The sequence below is a fragment of the Dromiciops gliroides genome, chromosome 6 (genome assembly GCF_019393635.1).
Source record: "Dromiciops gliroides isolate mDroGli1 chromosome 6, mDroGli1.pri, whole genome shotgun sequence".
NCBI lineage: Eukaryota > Metazoa > Chordata > Mammalia > Microbiotheria > Microbiotheriidae > Dromiciops > Dromiciops gliroides.
The window spans coordinates 257,855,850-257,878,912 of record NC_057866.1 but is presented as its reverse complement, the minus strand read 5'-3'; the positions used below and the strand labels follow the sequence as shown (position 1 = coordinate 257,878,912).

The 23,063-nt window shown below is 45.1% G+C and overlaps 1 protein-coding gene across 5 annotated transcripts in view; it reads right to left on the bottom strand.

Moving 5' to 3' along the window:
- ENOPH1 (enolase-phosphatase 1) overlaps positions 1-23,063 on the bottom strand; it is a 28,202-nt gene continuing 5,139 nt past the window's right edge. For 2 of the 5 annotated variants that reach the window (XM_043969566.1, XM_043969569.1), the window contains exons 2-6: positions 15,651-15,752; positions 14,393-14,595; positions 8,927-9,059; positions 5,930-6,053; positions 1-1,018 (exon numbers count right to left, since the gene is read on the bottom strand). In XM_043969566.1, coding sequence (XP_043825501.1) covers positions 879-1,018; positions 5,930-6,053; positions 8,927-9,059; positions 14,393-14,595; positions 15,651-15,752 — 702 coding nt within the window. In that variant the 3' untranslated portion in view covers positions 1-878. Of the gene's footprint in view, positions 1,019-5,474; positions 5,549-5,929; positions 6,054-8,926; positions 9,060-14,392; positions 14,596-15,650; positions 15,753-20,327; positions 20,413-23,063 lie in introns of all 5 variants that reach the window. The other 3 variants (XM_043969568.1, XM_043969565.1, XM_043969567.1) reach the window with 3 other exon arrangements.

The following is a 23,063-nucleotide window of genomic DNA, read 5'->3' as shown; positions in this document are numbered from 1 at the left end:
TTAGGGTCATAAATAAACGACCAGGGGAAATTGTTTTTTATTAGTCACAACATGAAATATTACATGAACACGCATATCAGAACCAAACTGGGGTAGAGAGTACTGCTACAACTTATACTTCTTCTCTAACAATTCCAAGGGAACTATTTTTTTGTTTTGGGACAAGGGTTTCTTGATGTTAGGGATGACATGCCAAGTACTCAAGTCTAGGATGATACAGAAAAGCAGCATTAAGCTTTTTGCACCGTGATAACAGGTAGTTATTAAGGCTCACTGTCAGAGCCATGGAATTACAAGCTATACCCTGACGCCAACAGCAACACTTGGTCAGTCAAGCCATGGGAGTGATTTTCATGCCTCGATGTTTTCTTCTTCACTAGACGCTAATAACCAACTTTTGGCTTTGTTGTGTGCGAGATGGCTACACTTGGGTCACCTAAGTGTTTGCTCCCACCACCATAAAGAGGACACTGTAGAAAGGTTCTAAAATCACAGCAAGTTTGCAGGAATGGTTTTAGAACAGTTAGGCTTTCCCCTCTGGTAAAAAACCAGCTAAAGCAGGTAGACAAATGGGTTTTTTCCCAGCAATTTTACCCATTGTGTTTAGCAACTGCCACCCCACGAGGGAGCAAATACTTTAGGAATGCAGCTTCAACAACTCCTATCTTCATAATTTAAAAAGAAAACAGGCCTTCCTTTCACTGACTCAAAATTCCCTTCCCTCTCCCTTAGGGACCCCTGGGGAAGGTGATCTGAATATATAATTTTCTTTAGATGTGCGATTTTATCAGTGGAATGAACCCAGAAAACAAGAGCAGAGGTACAATTCAGAGAAAGAGTTTTGAGCTCCGTTCCACAAACAGGGAAGCTTCTTCCCCCTAAGTTGACGAAGGCAAGAACAGTTCATTGAAAGAAGTGATGAGGTTGAAATAAGACTTCTCATCATCCGTCAATCCCGCATTGCCAGGTCTCACTACCACGGCCACATGGACGTCAGCCTCTTCTGCCGCGTTGGCCTCTGGGGAAACAAAAACGGGACCACACCTTCCTTAAAACAGGGGAGCGACAAAAGGAGTCAGCTGTGCCTGGGCACAATCTAAACCTCGTTCTGTTACCCTCTTCTAAGGTCACATTCTCCCCAAAATAAATGGGCTTCAGAGATCTTAAATCACCCATTGGTATCCCCACTCCCACCCCTCCCAACCCCTGCCCCAAACAGATCTAGGAAATACACTAGACTGAATCCTGGTGGGGAAGTCCAAGAAAAACAACCACAGCAATTTTTGTTTTTTCTTGCAGGTTGGAACAGAGAGATAGACAGAAGCCTGGGGACCCTCCAGGGGCACACTGCTCAGGGCAGCCCACTGCAGGGTGGGCCAGCTGGCAGCTCTGAGGCACTCAGGGTCACAGACCTGCACCCACGGGCGGCATTTTGGGGCAAAGGGTAGCGGCAGGTCCTGGGCTGGTTCAGAAGCAATCGACAGTAGTGTGGCTTGGAGCCCAGGAAGGAACGGGGTCTCCAGTCCAAAGCTGGTAGAAGAATAGCCAGGGCAGGAATCCCAGATGAAAGGGGGGCCCACAGGGTTCCCCAGGGGGCTGACCAGGGCTGAATCCAAGCGCATCTGCTCTTCATCGGACTGAAACCCCAATCAGGAACTTGTAGAGCTCAGTACAGGGGACTGCAATGTGACTGTGCACGGAAAGTTTGCAGGCCCCCAGTGTGACCCGATATCCTGCAACAACACGACACTCGGTGCTCTAACAAAGCACCAAGAAAAAGAGAAAATGGCAGTCTGGCTGGATCACAGAGTGTGAGAGTGAGGGGGGCAATGTACAATGAGATTGAAATAGTAGGTATGGGCCAGGTTTTAGAGGAATTTAGAATCTAAACAAAGGCGTTCATGTTGTATTCTAGAGCCAACAGAAAGTCACTGAAAGTAGTGAGTAGGGGAATCATACGGCCAGATCTGTGCTTAAAGAAAACTGCTTTATCAGCAGTGTGCAAGATGGACTGAAGTGATGAAAGACCAGAGGCAGGGAAGCTAATTAAGAGCATGTAGTTATCATCCAGGCAGGGGTGATGAAGGCCTGAACTGGTGTCTTTAACCAAAATAGGGAAGTTTAGATACCATGGGGCCAGGGGAAAAGATAATGACTTCACTTTTGGACATGCCTCATATGTCACCTGTTCATCGAGTCTGAAATGTCCAAATGGAAATCAGTGATCCGGGAATGAAGCTCAAGAGATATGGGGGGAGATATGATATACTTTCATACATACGGTACATTTATTCCATTTTGATAAATAATAAGGAAACAACTTCAGAAAGAAAAGAAAAAAAGTATCAAGAGCACTGGCCCCCACACCTTCTGTCATCCAATACTGTAAGAGAAATTTAGCAATAGCAACGAGAGAAGAAAAAGAAACTGAAGGACTCGGAATGAGCAACGAGGTAACAAAAATATCCTTTTTGCAGATGACGTGATGATACACTTGGGAAATCCTAGAGGTTCAACTAAAAAGCTAAATGAAATAATAATTTTAGCAAAGTAGTACGATATGAAATAAACCCATCTAAATCCTCAGCATTTCTATATATCACCAACAAAATCATGCAAGAGAATGAGAGATACCCCGTTTAAAATAACCAGACTTAAAAGTAAAATAAAATAAAAAATAAAATAACCAGACTTTACATGAACATAATTACAAAAAACTTTTTATACAAAAAGTCAGATAGAAATATTAATTGTTCATGGCTGGCCAGAGCCAATATAATAGAAATGACAATTTTACCTAATCTACTTATTCAATGCCATCCCAATTAAATTACCAAAAAAAAAAAAAATTTACTGAGCTAGAAAAAATAATTCATCTGGAAGAATAAAAGGTCAAGAATATCAAAGGAATTAATGGGAAAAATGTAAAGGAAGGCAGTAGCAGATCTAAAACTGCATTATATGGTAGTAATTATCAGAACTATCTGGTACTGGCTAAGAAATACAAAGGTGGATCAGTGGAACAGAATGAATATACAATACACAGTAGTAAATGATTATAGTAACCCTGTGTTTGACAACTGTAAAGAATTAAGGTTTTCAGGGTAGCTAGGTGGCGCAGTGAATAAAGTACTGGCCCTGGATTCGGAAGGATCTGCATTCAAATTTGGCCTCAGACACTTGACACTTGGTAGCTCTGTGTGATCCTGGGCAAGTCACTTAACCCTCATTGCCCCCCACCCCCCCAGGTAACTGGGAAATATTAAAAATAAATGAATTAAATTAAAAATAAAAAAAAAAGATTTAAGCTTTTGGAATGAGAATTCACTATTTGGCTTTAAAAAAAAAAAGACAACTGGAAAACAGTCTGGTGGAAACTAGGTATAGACCAACATTTGACATCATTTACCAAGATAAGGTCAAAATGGATATATGACCTAGATATAATGGTTGATACTGTAAGTAAATTAGAAGAACATGGAACATATTACCTGTCAAACTTACAGTTAGGAGAATAATTTATGAATAAACAGGAGAGAACTGAGAGATGTCAAAATGGAAAATTTTAAGTACATTAAAATTAAAAAGGGTTTGTACAAATAAAGCCAATATCACCAAGATTAGAAAGAATATTGGAGGGAAAATTTTATACAGTTTCTCAGATAAAGGTCCCACATCTCAAATATATATATACAAAGTTTGTCTAATCTATAAGAAACAAGTCATTCCCCAATTGACAAATGGTCCAAAGGATATGAACAGTTTCTGGATAATGAAATCAAACTACATATAGTCATGAAAAAATATTCTAAATCATTATTGATTAAAGGAATGCAAATTAAAACACTTTGAAGTATCATCTACACCTATCAAACTGGCTAAAATGATAAAAGGAGAAAAGGTTGGAGGGCATGTGAAAAAACTGGGACGCTGATACACTGTGGAACTACGAACTGATTCAAACATTGTGGAGAGCAATCTGGAATTGTGCTCAAAGAGTTACAGAACTGTGCAGACCATTTGACCTAAAAATACCACAATTAGGTCTGTTTACAAAGGTGATCAGGGATAAAGAAAAAGAACCTCTATCTTCTAAAATATTTATGGCAGTTCTCTTTGTAGCAGCAAAACACCAAGGGGATGCCCATCAATGGGGGAATGGCTTTGAGCCACTCACACTTCCACATCAGGTATTTAATCAAATAGAGAGAATTTTTTACCTTTACCTAAACCCCACTTAACCAGCTTTTCCATTTAGTGCCTTACTTTCTCTATGTGCTGACCATACTTATGAAGGCACAAAAAGTTTAAGAGCAAGAAACATATTTGCTCATTTTTGCTGAAGAAAGAAATCTACTGTCATGTGCACACTCGCAAAGCCGGCAGACGTGGCTTTCTCAAAACCCCAAACCGACCGTGCGTCTGCTCAGCTCCAGGACGGGAGCATTTCTCTCAGTGCAGACAGGGGTCTCCCAAGGGCCCCCCAGCAGGCTGCACTGTGTAACCTTGCCCCCCTCTTCTCCCTGTTTCTCAAGCTGTGCAGTGATTGGAAAGCCTCTTTCCTCCTCACTTTTAACTTCACTAAAGCCCCTTTGTTTCCTGACAGACACAGCTTAACTCCCTCGTGCATAAATATTTGGGATCCACTGATCTGAAAAATGAAGTGAATCCCTCCAGACGCTCCTCTGTGAGAAATGAACAGCTTCCCTGCTGCTAATCGGAGAAAGGTCTTGTTGGTACCCGGACATAATCGGTCAAGGGGAAACGTGTTGATGATCTGCTGGAGCGCAGCCCCTGGGCCTCGAAGGTGACTCACGCTACAATGTGCAATGAGAGGAGCTGATCAAAGCTAAAAATTATATTAACTGGGAATCAGTGTAGCACAGCGTACAATTCTGGCAGTAACTCACAGATAACTGAGTTTTAGTCACCTCTCCAAACACAGAAACCCTAGCTAGTTTACTTCTGCTTTGGTCAAATACTTTGATGTAAAATGAACCTCAAGGTACTAGATAGCATAGGATGGGAATTGGGGAAAAAAAGTTGGAGGTTGCCCAAATAAATATCCAAGATACCTAAGAATCTTACCCAGGGCAAGGATTAGCAAAACCCTAGATGTTTCAAAGTGTACCCAACAGGGGCAGCTAGGTGGCGCAGTGGATAGAGCACCGGCCCTAGAGTCAGGAGTACCTGAGTTCAAATCCAGCCTCAGACACTTAACACTTACTAGCTGTGTGACCCTGGGCAAGTCACTTAACCCCAATTGCCTCACTAAAAAAGAAAAAAACAAAAAACAAACAAACAAAAACCAAAGTGTACCCAACAAAAGAACTAAAAAAAGATTTAAAAATGAATGTTAAAAAGTGTCTTTACATATAATTGGGGGGGAGGAGGAATATATATATGTTTTTGAAATTTAGAAAGTACTAGTTAGATCTCCTCAGTTTTATAGAAATAAAGGCCAAAATACTTACTTTGGGACACAGAAGTTTGGGGTCATACCCAAGATTAGAACCTGGAACTCACTCCCGCTCCCATGCTCTTCCCACTAAGGATTCCAAGAGTGGATGAATTAGGTAAAACTCTTCCTAAACTTTGACTCAAGACCCCTGGCAGCTTCCCACCCCCTCCCCACACATCATACTTTGAAAATCCTTTTATTTTCCTTAGATTTGCTACTCCTTTCCTGAAGACAATGGAGAAAAGTGATTGGGGAGTTGAAATCAAGCATAAAAATCCCAACCTCCCACACCCCTAAGGAAAGGGTGGTTGAATGGAAGAGGTTTTTAAGCTTCTTTAGATACACAGACATTCATTTTCCAAGACTCCAGAAGGCAAAATTCCCCTTCCAGTGAGTATGTGGAGCTCACGCTGCCCCTCAAAGAACACGCCGGCAGCCTAGAGTCTGGAAAGGAGGAGAGGGACCCACCTCGGGTAACGTCTGTCAGAAACAGGATGTTGTTGGGGGAGCAGCCGATGCTCGTCGCAATTCTCCTGTAACTTTCACTCTCTATTTTATGTCCAATCTTAGTATCAAAATGGCCATCAAAAAGCTGAAGGAAGGAAACATTAAACAACAAGTCAAACGAGTACAAGGAGAATTCTCAGTCATATGATGGTGACAGCCAGTAGATCAGACAGCACCCACATTTCCCCAGTCTTCCCCAACCAACAAAACATTATCTATGGAATGAAATTTATGTAATGGCCCATATTCACGAGGCAGCAGAGTGGTACTATCCCCTCTTTGTCTCTCCTTCCCTCCTCCACTCTCTCCCTTCCCTCTCCTTTTCTCCTCCCCCTCCTATTTCTCTAGTCTCCCCCACCCCCATATACAGTTGTCTATAATGATAGCACTGAAGAGACCCCCCCAGCCATTTAACCCAAGAACATCATTTTACAGATGAGAAAACTGAGGCCCAGAGAGGGGAAGTGGTTGAGGTCATGTAGGTAGTATGTGACCTATCCAGGATCTGAACCTGGGTCCTATGACCCCGGACCCAATGCTTTTTCTTTTCTTTTTTTTTTTTTGGTTTGGGCAATGAGGGTTAAGTGACTTGCCCAAGGTCACACAGCTAGTGTCAACTGTCTGAGGCCGGATTTGAACTCGGGTCCTCCTGACTCCAGGGCCAGTGCTTTATCCACTGGGCCACCTAGCTGCACCCCACCCCCCTTTTTTTGAATGCTTTTTCTTTTGTACCACAGGTCCCATGTTCGGATTTGGGGGGAAAGTTGCTAAGTTAAAACAGAATCTGATGATCTCAAATGTGCAAAATGCTTTCTACAATAAGCATGACAAATGGATAAATGAGGGTAAAGGAAGTATGTCGTTTTGCTAGAGTTCTATCTCTAATACAACCTACTTCAGCATGCATCCAGTTTCCCTCAAGTGTGTTATAAATGCCTGCTGATTATTTACTGTTTCTTAGTGGACAGGCTCAGTGCTTTTTTTTCCTCAAAAAATGAGTAGGCTTTCCTTGCCCCCTAAGAATGTGTACACCCTGGGGGCAGCTAGGTGGTGCAATAGATAAAGCACTGGCCCTGGATTCAGGAGGGCCTGAGTTCAAATCCAGCCTCAGACACTTGCACTTGCTGGCTGTGTGACCCATGGCAAGTCACTTAACCCTCACTGCCCCACCAAAAAAAAAGAGTGTGAGTCCACCCCTTGATTTCATTTTTAAGTATTTTATTTTTCACATGTAATTAGGAGTTACAAGCGTCGTCTTCCCAAGCAGGAGGTAACCTTGTTGAATCCCTTGTGGTTTCTCTCTGCTGTTCACCTCTTTATGCTTTTTCTTGAGTCTTGTATCTCAAAGTCAAATTTCTATTCAGTGTTAGTCTTTTTATCAGGGATAAGGACTTTAGAGTCCTTAATTTCAGTGAATGCCCATTTCCCCCGCAAGGATTATACTCAGTTTTGCTGGGTTAGGTATGTGATTCTTGGTTGTAATCCTCGCTCCTTTGCCTTCTGGAATATCATATTCTAAGCCCTCCAATCTTTTAGTGTAGAAACTGTCAAATCTCATGCTATTCTGACTGTGGCGCCATTAAATTTGAATTGTTTCTTTCTGGCTGCTTGAATATTTTCTCCTTGACCTGAGAACTCTGGAATTTGGCTGGTTCCAGAATATCAGGACAGATTTCCTTGATAATTTCTTGGAATATAATACCTAAGCTCTTTCCTTGATCTATTTTCTAGATTAGTTGTTTTTCTGATGAGATTATTTCACATTTTCTTCTATTCCGCCCCCACCAATCTTTTGACTGTGTTGTTTTTTTGTTGCCTACTTGCCCAATTCTAATTTTTAAGGAATGATTTTCAGGGGCAGCTAGGTGGTGCATTGGATAGAGCACCGGCCCTGGATTCAGGAGGACCCGAGTTCAAATCCGGCCTCAGACACTTAACACTTACTAGCTGTGTGACCCTAGGCAAGTCAGTTAACCCCAATTGCTTCACTTAAAAAAAAAAAAAAGTGACTTGCCCAGGGTCACACAGTTAGTGTTAAGTGTCTGAGGCCGGATTTGAACTCAGGTCCTCCTGAATCCAAGGCCGGTGCTCTATCTACTGCGCCACCTAGCTGCCCCTCTTCAGTATTTTTTTGTGCTTCATTTCCCAAGCTGTTGACTCTTTTCATGATTTTCTTGCATCACATTTCTTTTCCCAGTTTTTCCTCTACTTCTCTTATTTGATTTTTAAAATCCTTTGAGCTCTTCTAGGAAGTCTTTTTGGGCCTGAGACCAAGTCACATTTTTCTTTGAGACTTTGGGTGTAGCTAGTTGTTGTTGGTTTTTTGTTTTTGTTTTTGTTGGGTTTTTTTAGGCAATGGGGGTGAAGTGACTTGCCCATGGTCACACAGCTAGTAAGTGTCAAGTGTCTGAGGCTGGATTTGAACTCAGGTACTCCTGAATCCAGGGCTGGTGCTTTAACCACTGCGCCATCTAGCTGCCGCCCCCCAGTTTTTTGTTTGTTTGTTTTTCGTGAGGCAATTGGGGTTAAGTGACTTGCCCAGGGTCACACAGCTAGTAAGTGTTAAGTGTCTGAGGCCGGATTTGAACTCGGGTCCTCCTGAATCCAGGGCCGGTGCTCTATCCACTGCGCCACCCAGCCGCCCCTTCCCCGGTTTTTTTTTTTTAATAGTATTTTGTTTCCCAATTACATGTAAAGATAGTTTTCAACATTCATTTTTGTAAGATTTTGAGTTCCAAATGGTCCTCTTCGAGAATGAAGGACAATCAACAATTCAGCGAGTCAGAGTGAAATGAAGACTACAGACACCCATTCTTCATCATCCCCCTACTATGTATTCCAAGCAAATCCAGCCCCCACTCTCCCTTCCCCAGACTTCGAGAGGATGGTTTGTTGTATGGTGCTAACTTAAACCATGCAACCACCCAGAGCTTGGTGGCACCAGAAAAGAAAGCTCACCTCGAGAATGTCTCCTTCTGTCGAATAGCCAAAGAGCAGCTTCTGCGCCTCAACACTACCTGAAGAATAAATATACACCTTCATGCCGGCTTGTCTCCATTTCCTGATTGCGGGAACGACGTCCTCAAAGAATCTGGAGGAAAGAAGCGAGTGAGAGCCTCTCCACAGCCAGAGCCAGGCCTTCTGCTGACAAGGAGCAGGGTCGCTAGTCTGCAATGCTGGGGGGGCCCCTCTCTATTCTCTCTCTCCCCCTGCTCCCATGAGGCTGCTGACCCGCAGCTAAAGTGGAGAGAAAAAAGCTTATCCCTTTACGCAGGAGAGCCCCCTGCCCCTCATTTGTGGTGAGTTTACTCTTTACCCAGCTCTGATAATCTGGTTTCCAGGCTGACAGTAGATTAGAATCAGCCAATTAAAAGGAGAAAGTGGCCACTATGGCCACCCAGAAGGAGAGTAACAAGTGAGAGTAGGCCTTTAGCTCATGCCCCATGAGAACTAGGGGCAAGATCCAAGAATCTTTAACCTATAAAAAGAGAAGTCTTGAGGGCCATACAAAGTGATTTTAGAGTCTCTTTCGGTTAACGAAGGGCATATTTACAATACTCAGATTAATGGGTCAAAGGTTATGATTATATTTGAAAGTCACGCAGCATATTACAGTTAGCTGTGTGATGGGGACAGTATGCCTTCTAAATTTTTAAGTCTTCTAAGACTTAGCAAAATGTTCTAGAGGAACTTAAAAATGTGTGTCAAATGAATATGCCAGACTCTTTTGCAAAATAAGTCCATAAATTTTGTTTCAACAGAAATGTGAGTTTCTCCACAACCTCATGGCCATGGAATTTTGTTTACTTTTCCCAATTTGGTGGGTGTTAGGCCAAAGTTATTTTAATTTTGCATTTCTTTGACTTTTGGAGATGTGGAAGTGATTATTTGTAAGCTATCTTTTATTATCTATTTATTTATCCTTGGATCATTTGCCCAACAGAAAAAGAGAAATTCCATCTAAAATAATTACAAAATGTTTGAAACATCTGACACCTCAAGGCACACACAGGAAGCATATGACTACATACATAAAGCCACTTTACACAAATAAAGACCTAAATAACTTAAGATTAATTGCTCATGGGTAGGCCAAGCCAATATAATAAGAATGGCAATGCTACCCAAAGTTATTTATTCAGTGCCATAATCAAACTATCAAAGGACACAAATATTGAGTTAAAAAACAGTTAACAAAATTCATCTGAAGAAATTAAATGTGAAACGTAAATTCTCAAATTGTAAGGGAAATAATGTAAAAAAAGTACCAGAACTCAAACTATACTACAAAGCAATAGTCATCAAAACAATATAGTTCTAGTTATAAAATAGGGGTTGACCAATAAAACTGATCAGGTACACAATTTTGTTCTTGTTCAGCCATTTCAGCCACGTCTGACTCTCTGTGACCCCATTTGGGGTTTTCTTGGCAGAAATACTAGAGTGGTTTGCCCTTTCCTTCTCCAGGTATTTTAAAGATGAGGAACTGAGGCAAACAGGGTTAAGTGACTTATCCACGGTCACACAACTAGTCAGTATCTGAGGCCAGATTTGAACAAGAATTCCTAGAAAAGTTAAAACAAGAATTAAAAAAAAAAAAAGAATAAGAACTAAATCATGATTTTAAAAAGTCAAATGAAAGCTATAAAACTTTACTGGGGGGCGGGGGAGACACCTTAAAAACTGGAATTAGCCAGACAGAAGCTAATTGCTCCATGAGGCATCAAGATATAATAAAAGAGCCTAGACACAATATTCTAAGCAATCTTAAAAGAAAACTGCCCAAATAGAATCAAATGGCAGAGTAAAAATTGAAAAAGGCTATCAATTGTCTCCTGAGACAAGCCTAAAACGATAACTCCCAGCAATATTATAGCCAAAGTCAAGGAAAAGCTACTGCAGGCATCCAGAAAGAAGGAAACACTGAGAAGCCACAATCAAGATCACACAAGATTTAGCAGCCATCATTTCAAGGGGTGAAGAGCTTGGAAGGTGATATTCTAAAAGGAAAAGGTCACAAGTACATCAAAGCAAAAAGTAACCTGGAATACATTTTGGCCCTTTTTTTGGGGGGGCGGGGCGGGGCATTGGGGGTTAAGTGACTTCCTCAGAGTCACACAGCTAGTAAGTGTCAAGTGTCTGAGGCCAGATTTGAACTCTGGTCCTCCTGAATCCAAGGCCGGTGCTTTATCCACTGCGCCACCTAGGTGCATTTTGATCCTTTTTAATATTACTAAGGGCTTCTTTGTGACCACATGGTCTTTTTTTTTTTTTCACATTGTTTTGTTTTGTTTTTTAGTGAGGCAATTGGGGTTAACTGACTTGCCTAGGGTCACACAGCTAGTAAGTGTTAAGTGTCTGAGGCCGGATTTGAACTCAGGTACTCCTGACTCCAGGGCCGGTGCTCTATCCACTGCGCCACCTAGCTGCCCCCCCACATGGTCTTTTTTAATGAGGCTCTCTCTGTGAACATCTGTGTATACCTTGCTTCTTTAATTCATTTATTCCACTGAACAAATCAGACTGGTAATTTCTTTGGTGTTTGTCCTTTTTTACCAAATTATCAGGGACGCTGGGATGAGGCAGGGGAGGAGAGAAAATACAGACAGACAACTGGTTTCTGTTTATGTTAGGGATTCAAGGAGAACCTGCTACTGGCAGATCAAATGCAGCTGGACAAAAAGGAAAATAATTCTATCATGAGAAAGAGTCCATCCAGAGCAGATGGTGAAAGACCAGCATGGGACCAGGACATGAGGATCAAATGAAGAAATGACTGGGGAATAGCTAGACTGGAGAAGGATAAAAATTGGGGGGCAAGGAGAGAAGGGGCATGGGATAGGACATCATAACTCTTTAAATAGCTGAAGAGATTAGTTTTGTTCTGCTTGTCTTCCGTGGGCAGAACTAGGACCCACAGACAAAAATGGTGGCATCAAATTTAATTTGAAATAATCAGACCTATTGAAAAGTAGAAGAGGCAACCATGGGAAGGTACAAGTCCCCTTAGTGGTTAATCACTTAATTTCTGTTATAGAAAAGATTATGGCTTATATACAGGCGAGTTGACCTCTGATGTCCTTTCCAATCCCAAGATCCCACAACTAGGAGAAATCAGATTCATACTGGTTCATTTCAGAAAGTTTTGCAGCCTTGTTTTATTCCAAAGTCCGAACAACCCCAAATAGTTCTTATTCTGATCATATGGTGTGATTTAAGTACTTAATACAATAAATGTTCTTTCCTTCCCACTTCCAAAATAAGCATTTCCAACTGGAGTGAAAGATATATTACTATCTCTGCAAAGACCACTAGGAAGGACAGCTTCAGTATGACAAAACATTCCAATTAAGAAGAGAAAAGACCTGTAATGAGGAAGACCACCTATACACAGCAAGGCCAGGGAGGGGAATTATGGTTTGGGAAGTCACCCATTTAGTGAGTATAAAAATAGGACAGTGCACTGTCATAGCCAGTGGTGGGTGGAAAGAGCCAGGATGCTGGGTCTGAGGGCCCTGTGGCTCCCTCAGGGGCTTGGTGCCTTCCAGACACGGGCAGGGGTGGGGGTCTGCTTTGGAAGGTGCTGGTAGAGCAGCAGCAAGGGAAGGTGGCCAGGGTGGAGAGCAGTAGCTTCCCTCCCCGGGCATGATCCCCAGCAATGCTTATACAATGAGATACTTCTCTTGCTGACTGGTCACAGGACTTTTAAAGAGGGGGGCAGGGGAGAGGAAGACACACCGGAGATTGTTTCATTGAAGCCTTCCCATTATAAATGACAGGCCCAGAGCAGCAGAGAGAGACGCCTGAGGCCATGTGATCGGGCACCAGCAGGGCTGGAAGCTGAGCAGTCTCCTCAGGCTTAGGCCGTAACTCTCCAACCCCCTAGAAATGTGATGTGCACAGGGTCCACACTCTGGAAATCCCAAGAAGCCAGTCAGATTATGGACAGCCAGGACAACCACCGCAGACGGCACCAAGCTGATCAGCTGGGCCTGGGCTTGGCAGACAGCAAAGGTTTTTTTTTGTTTTTTGTTTTTTTGGTGAGGCAATTGGGGTTAAGTGACTTGCCCAGGGTCACGTAGCTAGTAAGTGTCAAGTGTCTGAGGTCGGATTTGAACTCAGGTCCTCCTGACTCCAGGGCTGGTGCTCTATCCACTGCACCACCTAGTTGCCCCCAGACAGCTGGGTTTTAAACAATCTCAAGCTGTCTCTAGGTCCCCAAGCTTATTTGTAACACAGACATTCCCTCCGTGGGATTTAATCAAAGAAGAATCAGCAGTGCAGGGGACACGGACGGGAGGAGACAACCGATAACCTAACAAAGGTCACCGGCACTGAAGAGCTGGAGTCAGACAGGCAACCTCCAGAAACCCCCAAACCAGACTGAAACGTGACTGGGGAACATGTAACTACGTAGGAATACAAGAGAATAACCACTGGGCTCCTGCGGGGGCTCGGCAGCATCAGTGCAGGAGACGGAATCAGGGAGATGAAGGACGTGGGAACAGAAGGACCGGGTGTTTCACTGATCAGGAGTCAGGTTCCCCCCCAGCCGTCGCTTTTCTTTACAATGCCACAGTCTCATGTAGTTCAAAGAATGCCGGGGTCCTGGCTGCCACCAGTGTCACCTCCGCCATGACACTCCCCGAGAGGAAAGCTGCCAGGAAGAGGGCTCAAGGTCTCCCTCCAAAAGTGCTTTACCTACATGATCTCATTTGTTATTGCTATAATTATTATCCTTATTTCATAGATGCAGAACTGGAGGCTCAGGAGCCAGAAGCAGCCCATGGCCAGTCATTCGATTCAAGCCCGGCTCTAATAGAAAGGACAGCACCAAACACAGAGCTCTGCCACAAAAGCCCCTCCCACCTCGCAGGGGTCCAGCCCCGCCAGCCACTACAACCCTTGCACAACCGCCGCTGTCCGGGGCGCTGCTCCCCCCTCCTTAACTGGCCCATCAGAAGCTGCAATCTCCGTGCCCACAAGATGCAGATGTGAGTGTGGCATGAACTCCCAGGTCTCCAGAGGCCTTGCCAGGTGTGCGCGCCTCTGTTTGGGAGCTAGATGAGGACAGCTGGCCAAGGATATCATCCCATCACTTGTGTGCTGGACAAAGATGGAGAGAAATCACCTAACTGCTCATTATCTGGATCGTCTATCCCGCAGGAGGAGATCATACAACAAAACGAACACACCCAAGCACTGGCCCTCAGTTCACCTCAGAGCCACAGCGCCACATGCCAGGGTAGGGCAACGCCTCAGAGAGCTGGCAAAGGCCAGGGGGCAGCAGTCCTGGCCAGGCTGGGGAGGGCGCTCTGCCCACAGCCCCTCAGGGACTCCTCTGTGGGAGGCCTGCACTCTGCGGCTTGGGAGGGATCTAAGGGGGCCTGGCTGGGGGGACGGGGCTCTATCCCAGTCACTCACTCGGCCTTCACTGTCCCATCGGCGAAGGCAGCCCGCCATATGTGGCCCTGCAGCTGCTTCAGGGCGGGGGTCTTCCTATCCAGGGACATCTGCCAGTACACGTTGTCCACCACGGCCTGGATCATCTGTTCGGTGTCGTCAGCGCCATGCTCCGATCTGGGGGGGATCAGCACAACACCCTCCAAGTGGGAATCCTCTTCTGCCTTTAAGTCATTAAAGATGATTTGTTTGGTTAAATCCTTTCAAAACGAAACCTGAAGACCACAGCAGACACTGTCTTTATATACTTTGTCTTGTCATCCCAGATGGAATGGATCACTTCCTATCTGAATCAGAGAAAGGCAGGCCACAAAACAGGTAAGCTGCACGGAGACTTTAATCTGTTCTCCATTTGACAAATGAGGGAAACTGAGGCCCAGAGAGGGGCCAATGCAGCAGCAGAACCAAGACCTTCCCGCTCTCTATTGAGAGCACACTACCCTCTTAAAGGACAGCACTCAAGATACTACATCTAGAAACAGAATGTTAGTCTTCACTGTTTCCACAGCATCTGCTTTATTAAGATGCAAAATGTAAAACCGCAGGAAGAAGAGGCAGTTAGGCAGAGCAGTGGACAGAACACCGGTCCTGGAGTCAAGAGGACCTGAGTTCAAATCCGGCCTCAGACACTGACTAGCTGTGAGACCCTGGGCAAGTCACTTAACCCTCATTGCCCACCTCCCAAATAATAATATAAAAATAAAAACCACAGGGAGAGTGAGAGGGAAAGAAAGAATAAGAGAGAGAGAGGGAAGGAGGGAGAGAGGGAAAAGAAAAGGGGAGAAGAGAGGAAGGGGTAAGGAAGGGGAGAGAGAGAGGGAATGGGAGGGAGAGAGAAGAGCAAGTACATTTTGTTTATAATAAGGCATGAGCTCCACAGAGCAGAAAGAATCAAGCAGTAGATGGGAGAAAAGGAGAAAAAAAGGATTTTTTTTTTGAAGGGAAACGAGAATGTATGAATATAAAAATTTTAGATAGAGACAAATGGAGTCAAAAGTCTGGGTGCAGTTACTGGAGGGTGGGGGGCTAGACAGAGAAACAATGAAAATGCATGTTGCCAGCAAGAGAGAGGGAGAAACAGGGTGACCAGATACTGGAATGCATCAATACTCACTACAACGAAGGGGCGCATGCAGAAATGGGGGCTGGCTGCACTGAAGCCACCCTGGGAATGGGGGGGGGGGGGATGGGGATGGGGAGAGCAAGCAAACTTTCCAACCTGTTTTCTCAGCAGACTCACATCCTGTTGACACTCCTCTTCTCCCCAGTGCGTGTGCAGATAATCTTTAACATTCTCACGAATGTAGGAAAATAACGTGTCCTGGACAAAAATAATCGTGGAGAGAAAAAGAGATCACAAAAAAGATGAATTTCAAGCCTAGAGAGGCTCTCAGTTTAGCAATGAGACCATTTATCAAAAATGTGACTAAGTTTCCATTTATAGGAGGACCACCTGAGGACATATATTAAAAATAGAGGACGATGATCAGTTGGTTACACATGAAGCTCCCTATCAAAAAATTAATGCATCTTTAAGAATCCTAATACTACTATGGCTATTTAAAGTCGGTACTGCATATATAACCTCTTTCAGGTTACTTGCTATCTTGGGGAGGAGGGGAGGGAGAGGAGGGATGGAGAAAAATTTGAAAGGAGAAATCTTATAAAAACAAAGGTTAAAATAGGTACTATATGTCTAGGCAGCTGGGTGGCTCAGATCACTGGGTCTGGAAACAGGAGGACCTGAGTTCAAATCTCACTTAAAACACTTCCCAGCTGTGTGACCCTGGGCAAGTCACTTCACCTCAGTTCCTCAACTATAAAATGAGCAGAAGAAAATGGCAAACCACTCCACTATCTCTGCCAAGAAAAGCCCAAATGGGATCAGGAAGAGTCAGATGTGACTGAAACGACTGAAGAACAAAGGAGATTCTGAGATCTCTCTGGATTTTCTATGTCTAGAATTCTATTTTGTCCTCACACTGGGCTGGGCAGGTTGTGTTTTATTTACACAGCACGAGACTGTTGTAATACTACATGACACTTCTCAAGGGTGTGAGAATTCAGACTTAACCCACTGCTACCCGCCCACTGCTACCCGCCCATTCCAAACACTGGGCTCACCAGGGCACAGAGAGGACACAATTCTCAAAAAATGATTCTGGCAAAGTACCGACTATGCCAGGCTATAAAAACCCAAGAGGCTACAGACTTGGCAATGAGTTTGGAGAGGCTCCTCACCAGTCGGCTGGGTGCCCACCAGAGACCATCCACAGTCTGGGCTGTGGAGGAAGCAGTCGCACTAATGAAATCAATAGACACAAGGTCTCCCAGGGACAAATCAGAGCCCAGTATGTCTCTGGTAGAGTATTTCTCTTTCACAAGACTACAACCAACAATCTCAAACATGAGGTCCCTTGTGTAAATGGCCATTTATGCTACTGAGAATACTGTATCTGAGAAAGTCCTGTTGGGGGGGTGGGGGGTGGCATGGTGGTTAAGAGTACTAATCCTGGAGTCAAGAGGACCTGAGGTCAAATCTAGACTCAGATGCTGTGTGACCTTGGGCAAGTCACTCAACCTGTTTACTTCTTTCCTCACCTGTATAATGAGCTGGAGAAGGAAATGGTGAATCACTCCAGTATCTTTTCCAAGAAAACCCCAAATGGGGTCACCAAGAGTTGGACCTGACTGAAAACAACTAAAGAACACTATGTGATTTTTGGAGAGCAAATTAGGCAATATTACTCCACACATGTTTAGAGATCCAAGTAGAATTTTATTTTATCAAGCGACTGCTTTAATGAAAATGTTGTACACTAGATCAAGAATGATGAAGTATATTTGTACTCCAGGCATGGCCACTGTGTTGATTTATTTTACTTTATTCTACCTAACTTAACTCTACTACATGGCAGGGTCTGGGCATGAAAGCCCACCAAAAAGGGGAAGGTAAGACTGAGTCATCTGTATAACACCATAGTTTGGGTTTCCTGAACTGACCTAGATGAAAGCTGATTTTTATCAATTTTCAGTTACAAAGTAATTAATCAAATGCTTCATTTGTCCAAATAATACTATTTTATTGAACATGCAAGAGTCACTTTCAGCCAAAATAGTTGTCTGACCCTCCCCAGGCCTCCCAGGAGGCCCAGTGTCTGCAAATCTACAGCAAAACCTGACATTCATACCTATGGAGCAGTGATCAGGAAATGCAATGAGAAGCTATCTTGACTTCTCCCCCATCCCCAGTTGCATCCATCCAAAGGCAATAACAGAAAGGGGGCATCCACCAAGCCAATAGCGCCCCCCCCCAATTTGGGCAGCCTTGTAGGGCTCTGGGTTTAGAGGCAGCAAGAGTAAGGCCCCTCTCCCACCCCAAAACACACACACACACACACACACACACACACACACACACACACACACACACACACACACACACACACACACACACACACACACACGGCCAGGCTCAGATTGGCTGCCCCATGTCCTGAGATGCTAGAGAGGAACCTGAAGATCCGGTGCCCTGAAGTTCAAAGAGAATGGGTCGAGGAGTCAGCATGGGGATCCAAGGCGAGACCAACCCGGCCATGGCAGAGGATAGGGCCTGGCTCTAGAACCAAGCCCCGATTCAGCAACAAAAACAGCTAGAGGAAATGCCAGAGAGCAGTATGATAAATTATTGTAAACCCAGAGGTCCCTTGAAGGAAGGAGAGAACACTCAGTAAAAACTGACTGGGTTTTCAAAGGAAAAAAATGTATTTTCCACAAGGGACACGAATAACTAGAAGAAATGAGATTTTAAAAATAGAAAGAAAGGGATGAAAGCTCTTACAGAAGGAATGGGAAGGGGGAAAAACAGCTTAGAAGAGAAGCTGATAAACTCTACCCAAGTAATGGTATCCCTCAAAACTAGCCTAAATCGGGGCAGCTAGATGGCGCAGTAGATAGAGCACCAGCCCTGGAGTCAGGAGTACCTGAGTTCGACACTTAACACTTACTAGCTGTGTGACCCTGGGCAAGTCACTTAACCCCAATTGCCTCACTGAAAAAACAAAAACAAAATAAAACAAAAAAACCCAACTAGCCTAAATCAAACAGAAATTGAAGACTCCATGAGACAGCAAGAATATTAGGACAAAGTCGACAGATTAAAAACAGAAGAAAATATCAAATACTGGGGGAAAGAAGCCAAAAAATATAATTTCTGAATTCTTAGATTCCCTAAAAGCCAAGATTTTTTTAAAAGCCTGTTCGCAATATTTCAAGAAATTGTGAATAGCCTGGCCCAATCTAACAGAACCTGAGGGCAAAGTGAAGACAAAAGGAGAGCACCAATCACCTCCTGGGGTGGGGGGAACCCCCAAACCCAGTGGAAAAGTCCCAGGAAGATGATGACAAACTTGGGCAGCGTCCGAGCCCCAGGGATGGACCAGTCCAGCGTCTCTGAAACCTCTCTCGTGCTTGCCCAGGGCCTGGCATGAAGGCCTCTGCATACATTCATTTTCACTTTTTTTCTGGGCTGTTTCTGTTTTTCTGATTTTAATTTCCACGACACAATTAAATTCCCAAATAACACTGCATGAGTACTTAGCAACAAACATTTATTTTATTTTATCCAGTTACCTGTAAGGGTAGTTTTCAACATTCATTTTCATAAGATTTAGAGTTCCAAATTTTTCTCCCTCCCTCCCTCCCTTTCCTCCCCCCTCCACAAGATCTCTACCAGGTTATATATGTATAATCTACTACGGACAGTAAGCTTCCTCATTAGTTCCTTGGGATTGTCTTGGATCATTGCGCTGCTGAGAGTAGCTAAGTCATTCACAATTGCTCATTGAACAATCCTGCTGTCACTATGCACAACGTCCTCCCAGCTCTTCTCACTTCATTATACATCAATGTTCATTAGTCTTTCCAGGTTTTTCTGGGATCATCCTGTTTGTCATTTCCTGTAGCACAAGACCATTCCACCACAATCATACAGCACAGCTTTTTCCATCATTCCTCAATTGATGGACATTCCCTTGATTCTCAATTCTTAGCCTCCACCAAGAGTTGCTATAAATATTTTTTGTACAATTTTTCCCCCTTTTTTCTTTTTCATGATTACTATTGTTAACTGTTTCCCTTCCATCCTAATCCCTTTCTCATGATATTTATTCTATTATCCCTCTTCTTTCATCCTATCACTCTTCAAAAGGATTTGCTTCTGTCTGTCCCCTCCCCCAATTTGCCCTTCCTTCTTTTGCCCCTCACTCTTTATCCCCCTCCCCTCCTATTTTCCGGCAAGGTTAGAGAGATTACTCCACCCAGCTGAGTGTGTATGTTATTCCCTCCTTGAGCCAATTCTAATGAGATTGAGGTCTTTGAGCCAATTCTGATGAGTGTTAGGCTCATTTACTGTCTGGGCTGTTTCTGAACATAGAAAGCCCCACCAAATGGTCAAGGAATGGTTCGGCAAAGCATGGGGAGGCACCTAGGGAGTGGATGGGGGCAGTTCACTCGCAGGAGCCAAAGGACCTTGTGATTTTTCTATCTGCCTAAACATGATGAAACCTGGGTGACAGAAGGAAACCCTGAAGTGGGTGCTGCCCCTTGGGGGGGGGTGGGACGGGGACTGGGACTGGGAGAGGCTCGAGGTCAGCTGGAGGTCGGAGTTCATGGGCAAAGAATCCCCCAAGCATCAAGAGAGAAAACTGGAGGCTGGTGGTATAAAAAGCAGCCAATACACTCTGGAGGTTTATGGGGATCTACCTGAAAATAAAAGCCCAGGTGCTTGTGAAAGCGCTGAAACACCTCCTTGAGATCCAAGGCATCCTGGGACTCTCTGATGCCTGAACTCTGACCTGGGGGTGGCTGCTCACCACAATGGGCAAAGCTCTCCTACCTTGGAGAGACAAAGGCTGTATCCAGAGCAGACGCTGGGACTCTGAAGTGAAGGAGTCTCATTATCCTCTTGGGGACGCATCTGTCTGGGAAGGACAGAAATTAATTCCACAGGATGCAGGCCCCGTCATCCTGCCATCTCCAGTACGCCGGTTTCTCTGGATCGTTTTTTTCCAAAAGGTTTACCAGGCATGCAGCCAAGGAATGCTGAACCTAACTGGACCCCGAAGGAAGAATAAACGGGACCGTTCCAGCTTTTCTGCGATAAAGGCAGACGGCTTGTGTGTGAGATGAAGGAGAGGCACGTTTCCAGCACAGAACAAAAAACTTCCCGGAAATAAAAATACCAGTTTTCAGGACACCCAGAGTCTCCCTCCCAGAGCCAAGAAGCAGTCGTTTGCTGTCAGGTCTGGTAGTGAGCACCCATCTGGCCGCTAGACTCCTCCCACATGGGGGTCATCTGGTAGCCAGGCAATTCCAAAAAGAATGACCATTTCACAGAGCCTGGCATCATCTGCGCTGCTGTGACTTGTGGTCTTTTGGCTTTAATTTACCCGGGAAGGGCCTAGGAGATGGTTATTGAAATAAGTTTAGGGACCGGGGCAACTAAAGATATGAGGCCTACATGGAGCAGTGCAGAACCAGGAGAGTAGACCCCCAAACCTATTCTTTCTAGTGCAGAATTTGGGATCGCACGGCTCCCCACAGTTTCCTATTCTAAATGTACAGCTCTGCTGCAAAAACACATTTCAACTGGAAAGTGCTCATTTGTTTTTAATGAGCCAAATGTAGCCGGCTATTGCCCGTCAGAATGCAGCCAAGGGGAGAAGACAGAAATAGAAAAATGAGCAGACGGCTGGTGGTGCAGGGGACAAGTCAGGAAGACACCTCCTCAGGTTTGGCTGCTCTGTGAGCTGGGGAGGTCACCACCCCTCTGACTGACTGCCTCGGTCTCCTGTGTAAAATGGGGATCACAGGGTCCCATGAAATAATGACTGTAAAGCACTTAATGCCAGGCCTGCCACGTGGCGGGTGCCCTACGACCGTTAGCTACTAATTGTAGCCATAAGACCAACCCAAGTCCTGGTTCTGCCCTGGGAAATCGTAACCCGTCTGCACCGGCTTCTTCACCTGAAATAACTGGGGAACGTGCCCTGTCCCTCGCTAGGGTTCAGACCCAGCTCCTTGGGCGGGTATCATTTACAAGTGGCTATTTCTTTTAGAGAGAGCAAGGCTCTGCAGCTGAGGGGCCCGGGGCGGGGAGTTCCAGCTGGGGCCCAGGGACAGGGTGGGGGAGGGCTGGTTCCTCAGGCTGGTCAAAGGAATGTGGACGAGTTCCCAGTTCTTTACCACCACACATGTGCCCAGCCCCACATCTGGGGCCACACCCTGGGGCTTGTTACAAGACCTTGCTCAAACTCCTCGGCTCAGCACCCAAAGCCCTGTTGGGGCTGGGGGCTGTGGCTCTTTGGACGCCATGGACGCTCTGGCAACGTGGAGAGGCCGAGGGGCCCGTGTCAGCCTCATGGGGTTAAAGGCAATAAAATGAAGTACACAGAGTCACCAAGGAAACCAGAGATGTGAAATGGTCATCACACTTCTCTCAACCAGACTGGTCCAGTCACCACTCCTGCTACTCTGCCTTCCCCCCCCTCTGCCTGACGAGGAAACCAGCATTTATTCATAGGACCTTATTTGAGCAACACAACAATGCAGGGAGGCAGCCCCTGTTATTATCTCCATTCTGTGGGTGGAATGACTTGCCCAGGGTCACACAGCTAAGAAGTCTCTGAGGCTGGACTGGAACTCAAGTATTCTTGACTCCGAGTTCTGTGCACTGCACCACCCAGCTACCTACTAAATGAAGTCTGAACCACGGAACCCAGCACGGGGTTCCACCAATGGACACGGAAGTCCACCACCCCTCGCCCCCAGCAGCCCTGGAGAAGATGCAAGCTGTCACAGGCCTCTGGGGCTGCTGCAGCCCCCAGGCCCTCAGCAAAGACTCTCAGCCCTGCCAGGAGATGGCTTTATCAGAGAGAGATGCATTTATGGCCCTCTTTGCCCCAAACCTCTGGGGACAGCTGGATGCCCCGTGTGTACGTCTCTTCCTTTGTGGGGGGTGGAGGGAGAATGGGGGCTAATGAGCTCCTGGGGGGGGGGGGCAGGAGCCTCCCCCCAAGCCATAACTCTGCTTTGCCAGTCTGTATCTGTAAGATTCTCCTTCAAAAAGCATGATCCCCAACAGTGCTTTGGGGATGAACTACAGTGGGTAATACGAGCATGTGCTACTCAAATTCTTTGTTTTTTAAATAATTATTTGCTACTTATAGAATAACAGCTCTCGCACCTGTTTAGACAGTAAGTATTTATTATTAATTTCAGTAAAGAACTGACTGCGTGGCAGTTCACAGAAGCAGAAAAGCCCCAGCTCCTTGCTGTCTCTCAGAGAGCACATGGCTTACCGCCTCCCCCCCCCCCCAAGAGCAGCACCAAGTGACAGAGGGTCCAGGAAGGAAGCCAAGAACGGGGTCCCTGGCCTGGTCTCTACTTTCACCCTCTTTTGAGAGAGGCAGGTCAAAGCTAACTGGCCAGCACCACTCAGTGCCCTTGCTTGGCATGACTTGAGGGTGGTCCAAATTAAAGTGAATGGAGGATGCAAAAGGCCAGGGCTGCAGGCGAGGCTGGAGGAGTCCAGGTGTGGCTTCAATCCCAACAGCCACCCCCACCCCCACCC